The sequence below is a fragment of the Acanthopagrus latus genome, chromosome 1, assembly GCF_904848185.1.
Source record: "Acanthopagrus latus isolate v.2019 chromosome 1, fAcaLat1.1, whole genome shotgun sequence".
In the NCBI taxonomy this organism is placed as follows: domain Eukaryota; kingdom Metazoa; phylum Chordata; class Actinopteri; order Spariformes; family Sparidae; genus Acanthopagrus; species Acanthopagrus latus.
In genome coordinates this window covers 18140307-18156744 of record NC_051039.1, presented here as the reverse complement: position 1 = coordinate 18156744, position 16438 = coordinate 18140307, and the positions used below count along the sequence as shown (strand labels likewise).

General features: G+C 43.9%; 1 protein-coding gene across 4 annotated transcripts in view; it reads left to right on the top strand.

The window, feature by feature from the left end:
* The window catches only part of sept9b (septin 9b), a 78400-nt gene that overhangs the window by 28608 nt on the left and 33354 nt on the right, over positions 1-16438 (top strand). For 3 of the 4 annotated variants that reach the window (XM_037100934.1, XM_037100924.1, XM_037100914.1), the window contains exon 2: positions 4968-5645. In XM_037100934.1, the coding sequence (XP_036956829.1) occupies positions 4968-5645 (678 nt within the window). Of the gene's footprint in view, positions 1-4967; positions 5646-15038; positions 15179-16438 lie in introns of those variants that run through there. The other variant, XM_037100943.1, reaches the window with a different exon arrangement.

Genomic DNA, 16438 nt, shown 5'->3' with positions numbered 1-16438 from the left:
ATGATATTCGTGCAGTGAAAAAAAAAAAACCCTGAATAGAAGTAAAAGATCTTTCCCCCCTTTTTATTTTGATCCAGCTGAACAAGAAATACCCGGGAGTCTGTAGAACGAAGTGCGATCCTTAAAAACATAGGAGCTGAGTGATCATCCGAGTGAGCGATGCCCCGAGTGCCTCTTTCCACTCTCTATATTCCCAGAAAACATAAAAGCACTGAGAGATTCAAATTCACTTCTGCTCTTAAATCATGTACCCTTGACTGCACTCTCTCTAAATACAAACAAATGGCTGCAGAGGAAAGCACTCAAGTCCTCTGCTGTAGTGCCGCGCCTGAGGGCACATAATCACAAAGCAGCCAAGAACAGAAACACTAATCAAAGATCACAAAACAACGTCTCGGTTCAGCTCTCTTATTTAAGCGAAACATGTGAATATATGCATCCTGATATACGCTCCCATGTTCAGCTTTAGTTCTCACATTCACAGCTCTCCCCAAACGTAACCAAAGTCAACAGCGAGTGTCAGGAGACGTAAAGCGTGTGCACGCTTTCCTAAAGTGTCAGAGCCCTCGGAGGAGGTTAAAAATGAGCGCTGCGCAATGCTGTCTTAGAGCGTGCGCCCCGAGCCTCTCGGCTTCTTGTGAAATCTGCAGAGCGATTTTGGCAGAGCGTCTGACTCTCTGGCCGGAGTTTAAAGTAGCCACAGCCTTGGACGACATCTCAGTAATCATAAAACACAAGACAGAGGGAAGCAGGGGTAGGAAGGATACAGTCCGCTGGTAATATGGGTTTGGACACCACTTACAAATTGCAAGTTTATTGTGTATGCTTTTTTATGTGTGGATCTATCAAAGGATGGATTTTAAAGCTATTTTATGGTGCCTTACTGGATAATGAACTCGAAAAATGAGCGACTTGAGCATGAGAAAATTACTGAGAAAGTGGGTATGAATGACTGTTTATTGTGTTCCTAACACTAAAACTGTATTCTGCTTACTGGGGGACATTTGATACTTTCCCACTGGTGAAAATATTGTACAGTTACTCCCATAAAAAATGACTCAAGTGAAAATTACTATTCCAGTAAAAGTGAACAAGTTGCTTTCCATTTTAATGTTTTTAAATTTTGAATTAAAGGTGTTATATGTAAGAGTTGTTCAGTACACCAAACAAATAGGGGGCAGTAAATTACCGGAGTAATCGCTAACTGCTGCTAACAGTAGCTACCATTCACTAGTTAGCTCCGCTAGCCATGCAGCTAATGTTCCTACTGGCCTATTATGTCCATACTAGGAGCAAAAAGGGGGATGTTGGGGGGCCAGCTCGTTAGCATGCTAACTTCAGTAAAATATCTCTGCAGCAAAATACACAGATGTTATTTCTACACATTCTGTTAATAATTAAAATTTCGGATTGTTTTGAAACAAAGTTCCTACATATTGCACCTTTAATTGCAATTATCAGAGTGACGTAAACGTTGAAGTTGGTATTCCATGAGGTTAACTGCTTTCAAAAGCAACACAGACTCCAGGCGAGATAAGATCATTTTTCTGTCGCCACAAACACATCTACAAATGGTGAACATTTTCCAGTGTGGCCTCCTCTGCCATAGAAGTCCATCTGCAGCCACACCAAATTGGTTGAAACGGTTGTGAATCTCAACTGTACGCTCCCATCAATGCAACAATGTATTTGGCTGATATCTTTCCCGGTTTGGCTGCGATAAAGCAGGCATATATCGGTCATACAACTGGCATATTGAGGCGACAGTGGCTCAGGTGGTAGAGCGGGTTGGCCAATGTTTGGAGGATTGGCGGCGAGACACTTCACCCACCTTGCCTCGTGTGAATGTGTCTGACTGCTGTATGTTTGAGGTGGTGGTCGGAGGGGCCGTAAGCGCTGAGTGGCAGCCAGGATTCCGACAGTCTGCCCCAGGGCAGCTGTGGCTACTATCATAGTTTACCACCATCGGTATGATAGTGTGTGAATGAATGAATGGAACCTGGAACCCTGTCAGAGCACTTTGGGTGCCTTGAAAAGCACCATACAAATCCAATCCATTATACCTGGCAATACGGACTCTTCAAAACACTTGGTTTGTCTCCTCTCTTCCAATGTCTCTGCTAATAAACCTGTAACGTGAACATGACACGCTGTCTCTGGAGGCTTCCTCATATTCTGGGTGTTCTTCGTCATCGCACCGTGGCAGGGTGGCGATTCTTTCTCTTCAAGGCATCTGCTGTAGTGGTACACGTGCTCTCTCACCTATACCTACACTCGAGAAGTAAAAGGTAGATTAGCATCTATATACTAAGTGTAGATGTAAAAGGTAGATTAGCATCTATATACTAAGTGTAGATGTACAGTTTGTAATAAAGGAACTTGAAAAGCACTCATGTGCATTACTTGTAACCCACCGCTGTACTTCCCAAATGTATTGTGGGCACAGTGGTCAAAGCTGGCCTCACAGCCTGAGTGACACGTATAAAACCAGTCTTCTATAGTACAGGGCTGTCACAGATGAAAGGTTGTTTAAGGTCTAGATAATAGGTTTACATGGAATGGTGGGGGGGTCAGGGAAATGTGTAACACAAATCACCATAAACTCCAAGACGTGAGCACAGATCCATTTATTCCCGTGGTGCACAAGAACGTCCTTGGTGTGTCCGACTAACACACACAGCAGAATAATAATATTTTGGCTCCGGCCTGAATTGTTGTCAGGGGTAAATTGTATCAAATGTCCACCATGTTGGAATGAATCAGCTTAGAGCAGTAAATTAGATTAGCGGCGCTGGCCGATGTGTGTGGGGAGGCGGCTTTGATGTGATTGTGTTCAGCTCCTCATCCCCCCTGACAGAGTTTCAGCTTTTACACGGAGTGCAGTGGGGCCGGGGCACGGTCCCCTCCCTGTGGGTGCAGTCGCTTAAAAATAAACACGTATACATTCCCGTAACACACACTCGCTCTTTTTTTTTTTTTTTTTTTTTTTTAACAAGCGCTTTGAACAAAACTATAGTTACATAAAGACACGTGCACACGCGGACACACCACAAGCCACAAACATATCAAATAATCGGCGCTGCCTTTCAGATTGCAGGAAACGGGAGATGTTCTTTGGGGTGGATGCGTGAGCGGACTGGTCTAACTAGTGTGTCATTATGATACCAGCTCCTGGCCTTTTTCTTGGCACGGCAAATCCACGATGGGAGTCAAATTCAAGTTGACTTTGAGCCAGTGCACTCTTTTCCCAGGGGGTGATTCCATCCCCTCAGTATCTTCCTCTTGGACCGTGCAGCTAGTTTATCACGTCACAAACCAACCAAAGGGAAGGATGTGCCTCTATCTCTGTGCTCATGTTGCACACAAACAGGGAGACTTGGGACTTTTTTTGTTTTGCCTGAACGCTTGGCAGTGAGCAACTCTTGGCTGATTGCGTGCATTGTAACATGTCGTGAAACGCTTCGAATGGCTCCGTGTAAAAGCCCTGGAATTTGATTTTGTAGCGAGCCACACACGTAGCATCCAGCAACACATGAATCAACTTAGAGAAAGAAAAACTTGACGCCGGTGATGAGAGATGTAATGAAATCAGATAGGTACAGCTTAATTGCTTGTTCATGCTGTTTCCTTTGTGTTGCCACCAAAAATTGGCTCTACAGCTGCTCCACCCTCAAACCTCGGGCACTTTACTACTTGGATCCTGTTCACAATGTGTGTGTGTGTGTGTGTGTGTGTGTGTGTGTGTTTTTAAAAAACAGTCCAGTTTGTTTACTGCTCAGTTAATTGGTGTGACCTTTTTGATTAATATTTATTGTATTGTTCCCACTTTCTATAAACAGCAATCTTGGGCAATAAATGGTTTATAAGGGAAAGATGAGCGTGTTGTGGCTCAATGTGCTTTCAATATATTGGGTTCTGTTTGATGCACTGGTGGAAAGTAACTTCATATATTTGCTAAAGGGAAATTCTTTGAGTACAAATTTAGAGGTTTTTACACCACTACATTTATTTAACAGCAGTAGTTACTGTTGCTTTTCCCTTTTAAGATTTTGCACAAAAACATATTTTCAGAATTTTCGAAAATGCAATGGATTTTTGTGGAGTATTGGTTCAAAACATGACGAAACAGCAGCGTTTCGCCCAAGAACTGCTGAAAACCTAATAATGTTATTCATAATGATAAATCAGTCGCAGAGAGCATTTGTTCTGCGGAATCTGTAGTTTTACTCTTGATAATTTCAATGGATTTTGCTGATGAGTCTTCTGGACTTTTACTTATGCAAGAGTTCGTATTACTTTTAATGAATTACTTTAACTTTGTTTCACTGGCTTTATAGTATCTTAATACTTATTATTCCACGGTTTTATGTAGTAGTCATGCACTACAATACTTTAAGTCATAGCTGTATTTTGACCTCTTTTTTTTTTTTTTTTACAGCAAAAACTGATTGTTTTCATTATTTGATTTAGTATTTTTTAAAGCTGCAGTGGGCAATTCTGAAGAAAAGATTGATTCCCAGGTTGTCAAATACTGATGTTGGTATACAATTTGCTGTCGGCCACAATGAACACCAATAGCCAATTGTTTAGGCTCATTTTGGGTAATTCAATACACAATTACTTTAGCATAACCCAACTTAGAACCAAAATTTGACTACCTGTGAAAAAGGCTCAGCAATCAACTATCCCTCTACTGAGTCACCCACTACAAACGTTACTCAATTCATGGTTTTGTAGATAAAATACCAGATGTTAGATCCAAAACCCACCGCTCAGTTTATAATAATATCAATCACCTGAGATGCTTGAACCAGTCTATCATTGTTATTTTTAAAAGTTACTCACATGATAGATTAATTAATAAAATCGTTGTCGATTACTTTCCTTTGGACTGAATCAACTCATTGTGTTCAGCATTCAGATGACCCTCTGACTGACATGTTTCTGTGTTTGTCTCTGACATGCAGCTCTGAAGAGATCCTTTGAGGTGGAGGATGTTGACACTTCATCTCACTCTTCCCCCGGCTCCCGTCGGACGACCAATTCCCCTCACCGTAACGCCATGTCTCCCACCAGCATCTACTACCGTGACCTGGGCACCGCCTCCCCAGCCACCAACAACAACAACCTCAACTATACCCAGCCCCGCTCCATCATGGGTGGAGGAGGCTCCAAGACCCCCGAGCCTGTGTCGCGCCGTTCGGAGCTGTCCATCGATATCTCCTCTTCCAGCAAGCAGATGGATAATGCCACCAGCCCTGCTTCCCAACGCTTTGCCACCAGCAGCGCCCTGAAACGCCCTGAAGTCCTGGGCCACTCCAAGACCCCCGAGATGGCCCACAAGAGGGAGGTCACTTTTGCCAAGACGCCGACTGAGTCCCCAGTGATTCGTCGCAATGAGGGCAACAATAACAACAACGGCTTCAGCCGTGCACCTGAGCAGAACCACGCTCGCAAGTTCGAGCCTCCCAGTCCCGGAGACATCCGTAAACCGGAAATCAGCATCACCAGAGCTCCCCCAGAAAACAACGGTCACCACCAAGCTGTGCACCACCCACCACACCCCAACCCTCACCACAACACGATCGTCACCACCTTCCGCTGCTCCTCGCCCAATCATGGAAGAAAATCCCCCAACCCTGACAGTAAGTCTGTTTAATCATAATACACCCATCGACCCACAAGCATCCCAATCATGACCCCTAACTGCTGCTACATCCTCTCCTCCATATTATCGCAAACAAATCTGAAATGTTGTCTCAGATTTTGCACACCTTCAAGTCCTGAGTCATGAGCACCAGGGGACTGGTATATATATTTATCACTCCTCTACTGTAGCTTGGGTGTGGGTGCTATTTAGAAGCGCGCTTTCTTGTATTGGTTGTTGATGATAATGGACTGGCTTATGCTTAGCTGACATGCTCTTAATTTGTTAATGTGCTTTGACTCCTTCCTGTGAGCTCATCCGTCACATCCGGTTGGAGCTCACCATGAGGTCGGTGGCTTGTTGACTGTATTAGTTTAGCTGCGCTTTGGTGCCGCAATTAAGTTCCGCAGCCTGTGTGACTGCTTTAGCACAGACACACCGGTTTAGTGTGACCGTCTCATCTGTGGAAAAAGAGATTAAAGTGAGTTTAACAGGCTATCTCAAAGTCAAATAAAAACAAATGGCGTTTTCTTATGTGAGGACGTCGGGGCAACTTTTCACTTGTGGCTGTGAGTTAGGTTGTGTTCAAACCAAAAGATGCCACATTTTCTGGAATACACTTCATCAGAACTCAGTTTTCATTTGATCTTTTCCCTCTGACTTCATATCTTCATGCTCTCTCTCCTCTCTGAACAGACTAACACAAGTATCAGATCTCTCACGAGGAAGAAAGTCAGCAACAGGAGCAGCCTGTTTGATTAGCCCGATGTCTGCCTGCCTGTTGTCAGTAATATAAGTAACCATGTCCTTGGAGGCCGGTCTGTCAGTACAAGCGGCAGACTGAGTGTCTGTATTTGTGGTAATCCACGTCTGTTCATAATGCAGCACTGGAGCCGGCGTGGTTTTTGTTATGTGATGGAAGCCTGACCGTAGCAGCAGCAGAACAGTTGTATGGTAGTTAAATAGTAATCAGTGCCACAGATGCAGTAAAACTGTACGCAACGGAGAAGGATAGATTTTATGTGTTTCTTTTTATTTTGAGTGTGCAGTATTGAATATTAAATGCAATATGTGTTGGTTTATTATTCACATTGAGGCATGGTGTGGTGAAGATAAGCATGTGGGCCAAACCTGTGCTCAGGAGGTCACAACCACATGACTACATGTATGTAAATGTGAGGGAAATAGAAGCATAATCAAAAAATTCTAAGTTTCCCTGCATCTCAGATCTTAACAGTGCATTGAAAGTATTACAGATTATAGCTAATGTCTGTGTATGGATAACACTTTAGTGCATTGCATTAAAGTTAAACTTGTAATAGCCAGGTTTTTGGCCACATGTGGTGGTGGGAATAAATTGTAAACACAAGTAAATATGATGGAACAGCTGCTTGTTTTAATGTCAACATTATCATTCGTTACAATTTGAAGTCTCCTTTAGATCGATGAGAGCAGTGAGAGTGAACCGGAGCTGTCAAGTTGCAGAATAGACAGCAACCATGAACTGAAAGTTGATATAAAGCTCTGTAAAACCGAGAGTAGCTAAGAGAAGCACGTTGTCTGATTGTATTCACATTAGATATTTTATGTGGCTGTAGCTGACCTTGGTGTTGTAAACTGTATGTGTGCCTCTTGTCACTCAAGGATTAAATGGCTGCTGGCTTGCATCACCTCAACACTAAGGTGAAAGGGTGAAATCGTGTTGGATTGGATCGGACAAATCAGTGTCCCCATCTCAACATTAACCAGGTCGCCAAATACTTCATAATTAGCTCTTGATGAAATGTAATGATGGTTGTGCTTTTTCTCTTGATTTAGGCCATTTCGTGTTATATATTCCAGATCTGTGCTTCATATATATCTAAAATACGTGCCTTTATTCAGCAGTCGGTTTGTAGTCAGAGTTCCCACAGTATGGTGACTGTCCCTTTTGTCTCTGCGCGTCTGTGCTGTAGTGTGTTATGCCGTATCCAAAATGTTTCTACTTCCTACAGCTATAAATTTCTAGTCTGTGTCAGCGCTGAAGGTTTTACATGGTTCTCTCTGAGGTTATGGGGGGTGGTAGCCACTTATTTGTCCACAGAGAGGGGCCCTAATAGGGGTCTAAATGAAGGGTGACCTGCCTAGAGGGCTCAGGGGCTCTGAGCGGGCCCACCCTGCTCTGCTCTAACACACTATCAACAGAGCTGCAAAGAAACAACCCTGACAACACAGCCACAGATCTGTCCAGTGGTAGGTTATTTTAATAGATTTACTTCAGTGACATATATATATATATATATATATATATATATATATATATATATATATATATATATATATATATATATATATATATATATATATATATACTGATTTCCATGTTATTTTGATATTTTTCCAAATGGTCGTCAGCTGTGTTGTTGGAGTCTATTAGATAAGCTGCTTTCCTGCCCCCATTCAGTTTTTCCTGGAGGAAATGACATCACGCACAAAAGCGCATAGAGTATCCTGCGCTTCCTTCCGTGTTCTGTCAGCATGATTGTTTCCCTTCGCTGCGTGACCTCACTGCAGTGCACTTCCTCTCTCCAGGGCCATGTGATCGGAGTCAGTCAGCTTCCTTTCGCACTTTGATCTGGCCATCACAGAGAGGGAGATACACTGGGGTGTTTATGCAAAAAGGTCAGATGGAAAAGGCTGTGGACACACACACACACACGCAGATGAAGGAGTTGTCGGAGGATCACTGAAAATAGCCATCTGGTTAATCAAAAATTGTTGGTTGCAGATGTAGAGTACGTTATCCCCTTTGGTCTAGTAGATGGTTTGTTTCATCCATCATTGGAAACTTTACATTTAAGGCCAAACGCCAAGGTCTCTAAGTATCTGAAATTGTCAATTCGATTGCAGATAGATATGTAATATTTCCATTTTCTGTTTGGTTTAATGTGATGCCATGAAATAGATGTTGATATCTCAGCGGCTGAATCTTTATGTTAGAACTTCAAATAGATGTGATAAGTGATGTTAGATTGAAGGAAAATTACAAATTAAGGGCCTGACCATCAGGTTCACTTCGGGCTAAAGACACCAGACTCTTTCTGATTGGTATCTGGCCTGCTCCTCCGTGTTCAGCCAGACAGGGAGCCTTATCTTGACAGGCAGGCCTGCTGTTCATCAATCCATCAAACACTGCAGAGGGAGCTCTATCTAACATCTCGAGACAGGAGAGCGAAGACCGCCTGGGGTCAGAAATAACACATTTCTTATCGCCCCTTTCAGAACAGCTTTCACATTTGACAAACTTTGCTTCACCTGCAGATCTTTTATTAGTCCGATCTGTTTTGTTCTTCACATGAACTTTGTCTCTGAAGAACTGTTAATTAATTCTTTGCTAATCGGTAGATTTGTGTGCAGGATAACACAAAAAACTAATGAAAAGATTTCCATGAATCTCGGACGGAGGACGGGTCTCGGCTTTTGGTGCGAGCCAGATAAAATGGATGAATTGAGGAATTCTCTCACACTTTTTAACATTTTTGTAAATTCGTCAGGGAATGATGGAACAATTTGGCGTACTTAGGTGGCTGGTACCAAAGCTGCCCTTCTTCTCTCTTATTGTAACGAGACTCTGGCGAGGTCATTAGATGGAGAGGTTGACCATCAATAGTTATCGCTGGGGTGAATGTACTGTGAGGTTATCGCTGGGGCCGATAAACTCAATTAGCAGCTCCCTTTGTGTTTTCTGGTGCTATGAGGAGGATGAAAATGCGAAGACGGCAGCACAAAAGAGACTAGACAGGAAATCAAGGCTATAGTGTAAACACTGCATTGTGCTGCTATGGGGAAGACATGTGTAATCTAAAGGGTGTTGCAGCAGGAGTCACTTCATGTAGTACCATTGTGTTCTGCCTTCCTGTTGTGATGTTGAGGAACAAAAGAGATCTCCTAATTCAAACCAGCAGATTCTGCACGCTTCACTGGAATTTTTTTTTCCTTACGTTGCCTAAATAAACAGATTATCTTGTAGTGCATTTGTTTTCCTAATTGAGCTGTGGTCATTATGGAAGAAAAGAGCAAGTGAAGCCATTGGTCTTTTATTCGGATTGACCTTCTGAAAGTGGAGAGGAGGCGCCAGCGAAGGGCGGTGGGTGATTTGTCTCTGCCTGTCCGTAAGGTCAGGAGAGGGCTCACACAAACACACTTTCTTCATCTCAAATGTTTTTTTTTTCTCTTACTTTTGTTGTCTGTCATCGACACACCTACGCAAGCATGCACACACATCCAGGGACCCTCGGGCGAAGGCATATCCGTGGTCAGTCCTCCTCCCAGCGTAATTACTCCGGACTGATCCCAGGCCATTACTCAGTGTGACCTGTCGGCTAATTACTCAGAAAAAAAAAGAAATGGAGAGAAGCAAAGAATAATGGGAGAGAGGTTTTTGCCGACATGAGTGTGCGAGTAAACTGTCGCAGACTGGGGATCACATCATTGCTAAGTTGCACATGTGGCTGTGAAACCTAGATCCCATTTGGATGTCGTCTTAGGAAATTTGAAGCTCTCTCTTCATTTGTTCAGTGAATTAAAGCATGAATGTAAAAGGCTTACAACAGCTGAAGATCAGTGGATATGCACTGGTGAGGCTGGAAGCCAGAGGGCTCATACAGCCCTCCAACACATCCCCTCATTTATTTCTTGCTTTCCCTCCAAGAGTTGAGGATGATATCGAATTGTAATCTATGAGATCAATCACAACTCCGTTCAGCTAGATGTAAATGTTTCATCAAAAGCCATGGCTCACCACAGCAAGAGAACTTAAGTTAACATAGTCGGACTTTTTGTATGTCTTTGCCTCTTGATGTTCATAATGTGATGATCCTACACTGATGCACACATCGTCCCCGACTGTCTTTTACTTCGCTGCCAAATAATGTTCGGTGTTGCTCACTTGATGTCTGAGAGCCTCCGGACTGTCTAAAAGACGTCCGTCTCATCAGCTGACAAATGTCCCACAGTGATAACAGTGACATGTGTCACTTTGAATTATCCTGAGCATGACTTTTCCCTGCTTGTGTGCTTCCTGAACAAGCCACCAGGAGGCAGTGTGGGACAGGTGAAATCTGCTTAGGCACTGGACTCGGCTTGCAGGTGAAATAAAGCTATTTTTTTTACATTAAAAAGGCAGTTTCATTTGCAAAGGAAACTCTGACCATGCTTTATCATTTCAAATAACTCCAGGGTCAGAGGCTGAGATCACACTGGTGTATTTGTTGCTGAAATCCATCCAACACACAGATGTCGGTCCTTTTTTTCCGCTCATATGTTATTAAAGATTTTAAGACTCCAATACATCACTAGGATGGACGCGCGTTCAAAACAATGTCTCGCAGCTCTTTGAAGTGTGTGGACACTAAAAGAATTAGACATGAAAGGGTTTCCTTTCTGCTTTTATGAACATGTTACGTTGGACGAGGAGGAGGAGGAGGAGGAGGAGGGAGGAGCTGAGAAAATTGGAAAGGCTCAGCCCTTCTGCCCCAGATAAATAGACTCAAATACACACACACACACACAAACACACACGCACGCACACACACACACAGCCCCCCTCTCCCCCTGATAAGGCTTTCGGAAGTTGAAGTTTACATTGAGCATCTGGGGGAAGTCGAGGGTTAAAGAAGTTTCCCACCACTGCAGAAAGACCTTTGTCCTCTTTGCTCATCGTGCCAAGTCCCAAAACTGCAGTAAACTCAGGCCTCGTCATTCACTTTCTCCTGCAGGCTGTGAAGGCAACACGTTCATTTCATTTTCACAAAAACGGTACATACATACATGCTCAATCACATACACCACACACACATGCACACGCACAAACACACACATACGCACACATACACAGACCACCACCTTTATCATCCTTTTTCATCACTGTGTGATAAAAGACAAATAGTAGGATACGGGCCATCAGAGCTTGATGAAGCGAGCGGAGATAACGCTTAGTCTCAGCCGACGTTATCTTCATTCACCCGGTCGTCTCCGGGTGAATCCTCCCTCCTGTTTATCCAGATATGAGACTCGGCCGCGGCTCCTTTGTCCGCGAAACTGATGGGAAAATCACGTCCCTTATCTTGGCTTGTGGAAATGAAGAAATGAAGCCGGAGCAATGCGGGGCCTTGAAATGGAAAAAGGACTCACCATGCCAGCGTGAGTGCGTGTAAGAGTTTTGTCCAGTGTCCTTAATCAAATATGGCTGACCTGGGAAATTGAAGGATTGAATACTTCGCGAAAGACTTAATTTAGCAAAACTGCAGCACAAATTACTCAGTCAAGATGTAAAAACAAAATTAAACATATACTGTGTGTTGATGCATTGCTATCTTTGAATTGAATTGGTGTTGGTACATCCACACTGTGAAATATAGTCTGTCTCTCTCGATGGCTCAGCTGCAAACTGCTTATATTTACACTCGGTGGATTTAATGGAGAAGGTTCATATGAGGTCATGTTTTTCTCCCCATTCTCAGCTAATGATTTTTGCCCCACTTGTTGGCCGATGGCGGACATACCGGAACAACAGTAATTGTTTTGTGGGTGTGTGGGTGTGTGGGTGTGTGTGGACAGACAGATGGCAAATTGCGCTACTGTCCTGCCATCTGCTGAAATGAGTCGATGAGTGGGCCGAGGGATTCTTGTGCGAGGGTGCGCGTGTGTCTGTCTGAAGTGAGCATGTGTGAGAAATTAAAAATAAGAGGGTGCGGTGTTGTCTCTTATGTCGCCAGTGCAGTCTTGTTTGTGCGTGTGCTGCTCCACAATATATAGCAACTTTAAAACATTTTGCATCAGGTTAAAGCTGTATTGTTGAACCACCACGATACAGCCTCAGTTCTGCCCTTGTTAAAATCAGTAATAGTCTGTTCTCGCAATTCCTGCGATCATATAGATTATTCCAGCAGGTTGGAAATGTGTTGCCGGATTGTAACGCCATGTTCCACGCTATTAACTGACGAAAATTAATTTCACAACATGTGCAGAGTCTTACAATAAACATGTTAGCCGTGTCTCAATTTGAGGGCTACATCTCTCAGACTCTGCGTTTGAAGACAGAATGTGTCACAGCGGCGTGACGAGGCTCTTCCATCTCGTTGCGGTTCAAATGCGGCCTTCCGTTTCCCCATGAAGGATCCATCTGTTGCATCCATCTCTGCCCACTGTATCAAGATTCTTCATGGCTGGTGAAGGTTGGATTAGTTTTTCCAAAAGACAACTATGGTGGCCACCCAGAGTGGAACAGCAGCGGAACGCGCTTTTGAAGTGAAGTATGGGGTTTCAGGTAAGTCACACAGCTAACAACTGAATCACTAAAAAAGCCAAGGGACCCCAATACTGTCAGGGTTGCAAGTCATCTAACGAGGCTCGGTTCGGCCTCTCGTGGCCCAGGAAGGCCAGGCCTTAATTTGAGACGCAGCTTTTATTTAGCTCACACCTTTGTCAGCTTAAAAGAGTACACCACCATTCTAGCACTGCACTCCTGTAAAATTTTTATGTCATGTTTTAAAATGAAATAGCTCTATATCCAAGCAGTAATCACTGTGAAAGTGTTGGCTCAGTAACCTCCGCATACATTGTCTTGTAGCCCTGCCCAATTTATCCAATCAGGACAGAGAACTCCATAAAGAGGCAGTCCTGTCTGCTTGCGAATGCGCCGAGAGCAGGATCCTCCCGTTTGCTGCTATGTCTGGTGATGACCACCATGTAATCACGGGTTAATGTAGAGACAAGGTCAGGTTGTCATGCTAGAAGAGGATTATGAAGCCTCAAGCTGCTAGCCTCAAGCAGAGGAGTGGGCGACAGAGTTCACCACACCCCAGTCTTCAGCCCTACTGGAGCTGATGTTCCGTCTGGAGCCACAAACGGCTTGAAACAACTTTTGTCAAACATGATCCCCCCCGAAGTTCTGTAAACAGACACGGATGTGTGAAATCGGCAGGGTTCCCCATTAGATAGAGATTCTCTTTGTCACATGGATCTAAAGACAACAGAGATATGCAGATTTCATGTTGTAAAGCTGAAAAAAATAGAAAGCACGTGCAAGTTTCCCCTGACTTTGTCGAAGTCTATAGGCTAAAAAATCCAACATCCTCCATTTTGAAGTGAAATAAAATCACTATCTCGCTCTGGCAGGACGTGTTACCAAGTAACTGCAAAAACATCACGCTCCACTGGGCTGTGATACAGTGACGCTGAAGAGTAGTTTCAGTGCCATTGACTCCGTTTCCAGGCCGTCAGCTCTGTAGATGTGAAACTTAACTGCGCAAACCCTCTATTTCAGTTGGGAAGCTCTCAGCACGCGGGCAGCGCAGTGTAACGATAAACTGAAAGAGAAAAACACAACTTGGTATGTTCTGTTTAACATAGCGCTGGGTAACAGTTCAAAGCAGAACGGAAGCAACACCTACCTTCTTTGGAGACAAATCCTCTTTTGCCTCCCATACACCTGTCTCACCTCACGGATTAATGTCTAAGATTAGCCAAGTGGGGCTCGTGCCGATGTGCTGCTTGGCCGACCGGTTGGTTCCTCGGTGGGGAAGGTACATGCAGCTTTTATTGAATGTTTTAAGGATACTCGAGTCTTGACTGATCTGAGACAGGATCTCATGCCATAACTGAGGTTTGCAGAGATAATTTGGGGATTTGACTGCAGCTTTGTGGTTTGCGAGCAATTAGATTCTTCGAAGAACTCCATCATCTGTTGAGAAAAGCCTTGGCAGTGGAGCCTGGAGGAGCTTTGGGTGAACTTTCACCTCCAGCCTTGACGGCGTGAAGGGTTTTGTCATGCTAAACAGCAGACGGCAGACACTGACATCACTCAGGCGGATACAGGGAGCGTACTTAAGATTTGGGGGAAGGGACAAGTTGCCGCGTTTGAGTTGTTCTGTTTTGCAAGCTGACAAAGCAAAATTGTAATATGTGTCCCGACGACTGAGGTGTCTCCGGTGCGTCCTCCAGCCCCGGCAGCTTCAAAAAGATGATCTCTAAAAGCAGAGATTCTCTCTGTGTCTCTATCTGCTTCCCTCCGTCTCTGCACATGGAAGGTCTCTATCAAAGATAATTAGCATCATAACTGGGCTAGATGTTTCTGTAAGACAGGCGGCGACCGCACAGAGAGTTTAATCACAGAGCTCCTTCCGTCTTCTCTCCGTTTTCAGAGTTGAGTCATTCCTGTCCCTCACCCCCACAGATGCAGCGAGGGGCCAGGGATTCCCCAGAAGGCCAATCCCTTGGCGTCGCTGTGTTTATTGTTCGTTGGGGAAAGATTTGCCTCCCGAACATCAGAAAGTACATGTTGGCAGTGTGTGCATCGGGAAGCCTAGTTAGTTAGTTTAACTAAAGAATTCAGCAGCAGCTGCCACATAGGCAAAACTTCAGAGGCTTGCTTCATCACTTTTTTTTTTCTTCTACTGGAAGAGTGGGTGGGAAAAGACAGAGGAAGCCTGCCAGGAGAGATGACTTCAATTTGCAGTGAGATATACAACAAGAGCGACTTGGAAACCCAGTGTGAGTATCTGTTTGGTTGTCTTTTGTGTCTGTGGGAGAGCTCAACTGATTTAGATTCTGCAGAGTCAAGAGGGACGACTGGTTTCCATTAAGGGCAATCAGGCTGAGGCATGATGCATCCTCTCTTAGCTGCACAGAAACGTCCCCAAAGTGCTGGTTGAACATTTTCACTGCGTTCTTTCTTTTTTACTTTTATTGCAAACCTCATCGTTTTATTGAAACGAATCTGCTTACTGGATGCTTTTCTGCACCTCCCCTTTAAAACCCTTGTTTTGTTCTCTTGAGTTAAAGGAGTGTTGCTTTGGCTTTGATTTTAAAAGGGACAGTTCACCCCAAGATCAAACAAAAAAAAAAAAAGAAAAGAAAAGAAATGCATACTTTCCCTTTTAGCTGTCCTGCTGTTTATCCATCTGCTTTGTTTTGGTGCGGGTTTCAGAGTTTTGGAGATGTCTGCCTTCACTCAAATACAATGGAAGTGTATAGCACTCGGCAAAAATACATTTGAAAAACTCAACAGCGATGTCTCTTCGCACAAATCACGACCCAGTTATCCAAGATAATCCGCAGGCCTGTGGTGTGAGCAGTTTCGTGAAGGAATTGTGTCCATTCGACCCGACTACACCCCCCAACTGTGTCATCATTAACACTGACGGCGTACTCCTCCGCTGAGATATATGGCTCGCTAGCCTCTCTTCAGTGAGTATATGCAGGCATCTTTCGGTGACACAGTAGAAAGAAAAATAGGTCCTAGGTCAGTCTGCCCACAACAAGGTGGTCTGTGGGGGTGGTTATGCGGTCATGATTTCTGGAGAGAGACATTGCTGTTAGGTTTGCATATGAAAAGTGTTGGCAAGTGCCATCTAGTACCATTAAATTCAAGCCACGGGGCATCCAAGAGGGCACTTTCACAGTGATATTTCAGGCAGGGGTGGGACGCCAGTGTGTTCAAGAGAAGGCAAACATCTTGCTCAATATTTCCTAAACTTGGCAACTCACATCTAAACAATCTAAGTGGATAAATACCACTGCAGGTACAAGGTAAATAGTAGCTAAATAGGTGAAAATATGGATATCTTTATTATCTGGGAGAGCTTTAAAGAAACAGTGATTTTTCTGGTAGTCGACAGTGGTAAAGTCCACTTTTCCTCTTTCTCATTTCTCTTAGTCCTTCTTGCAGTATTAAAAATCCAGCTGGAAAAGCTTGGCCGGCTTAGAACAGACCAAAAGACACTGTGAAGCAAACACTTCCCCATAAACAAA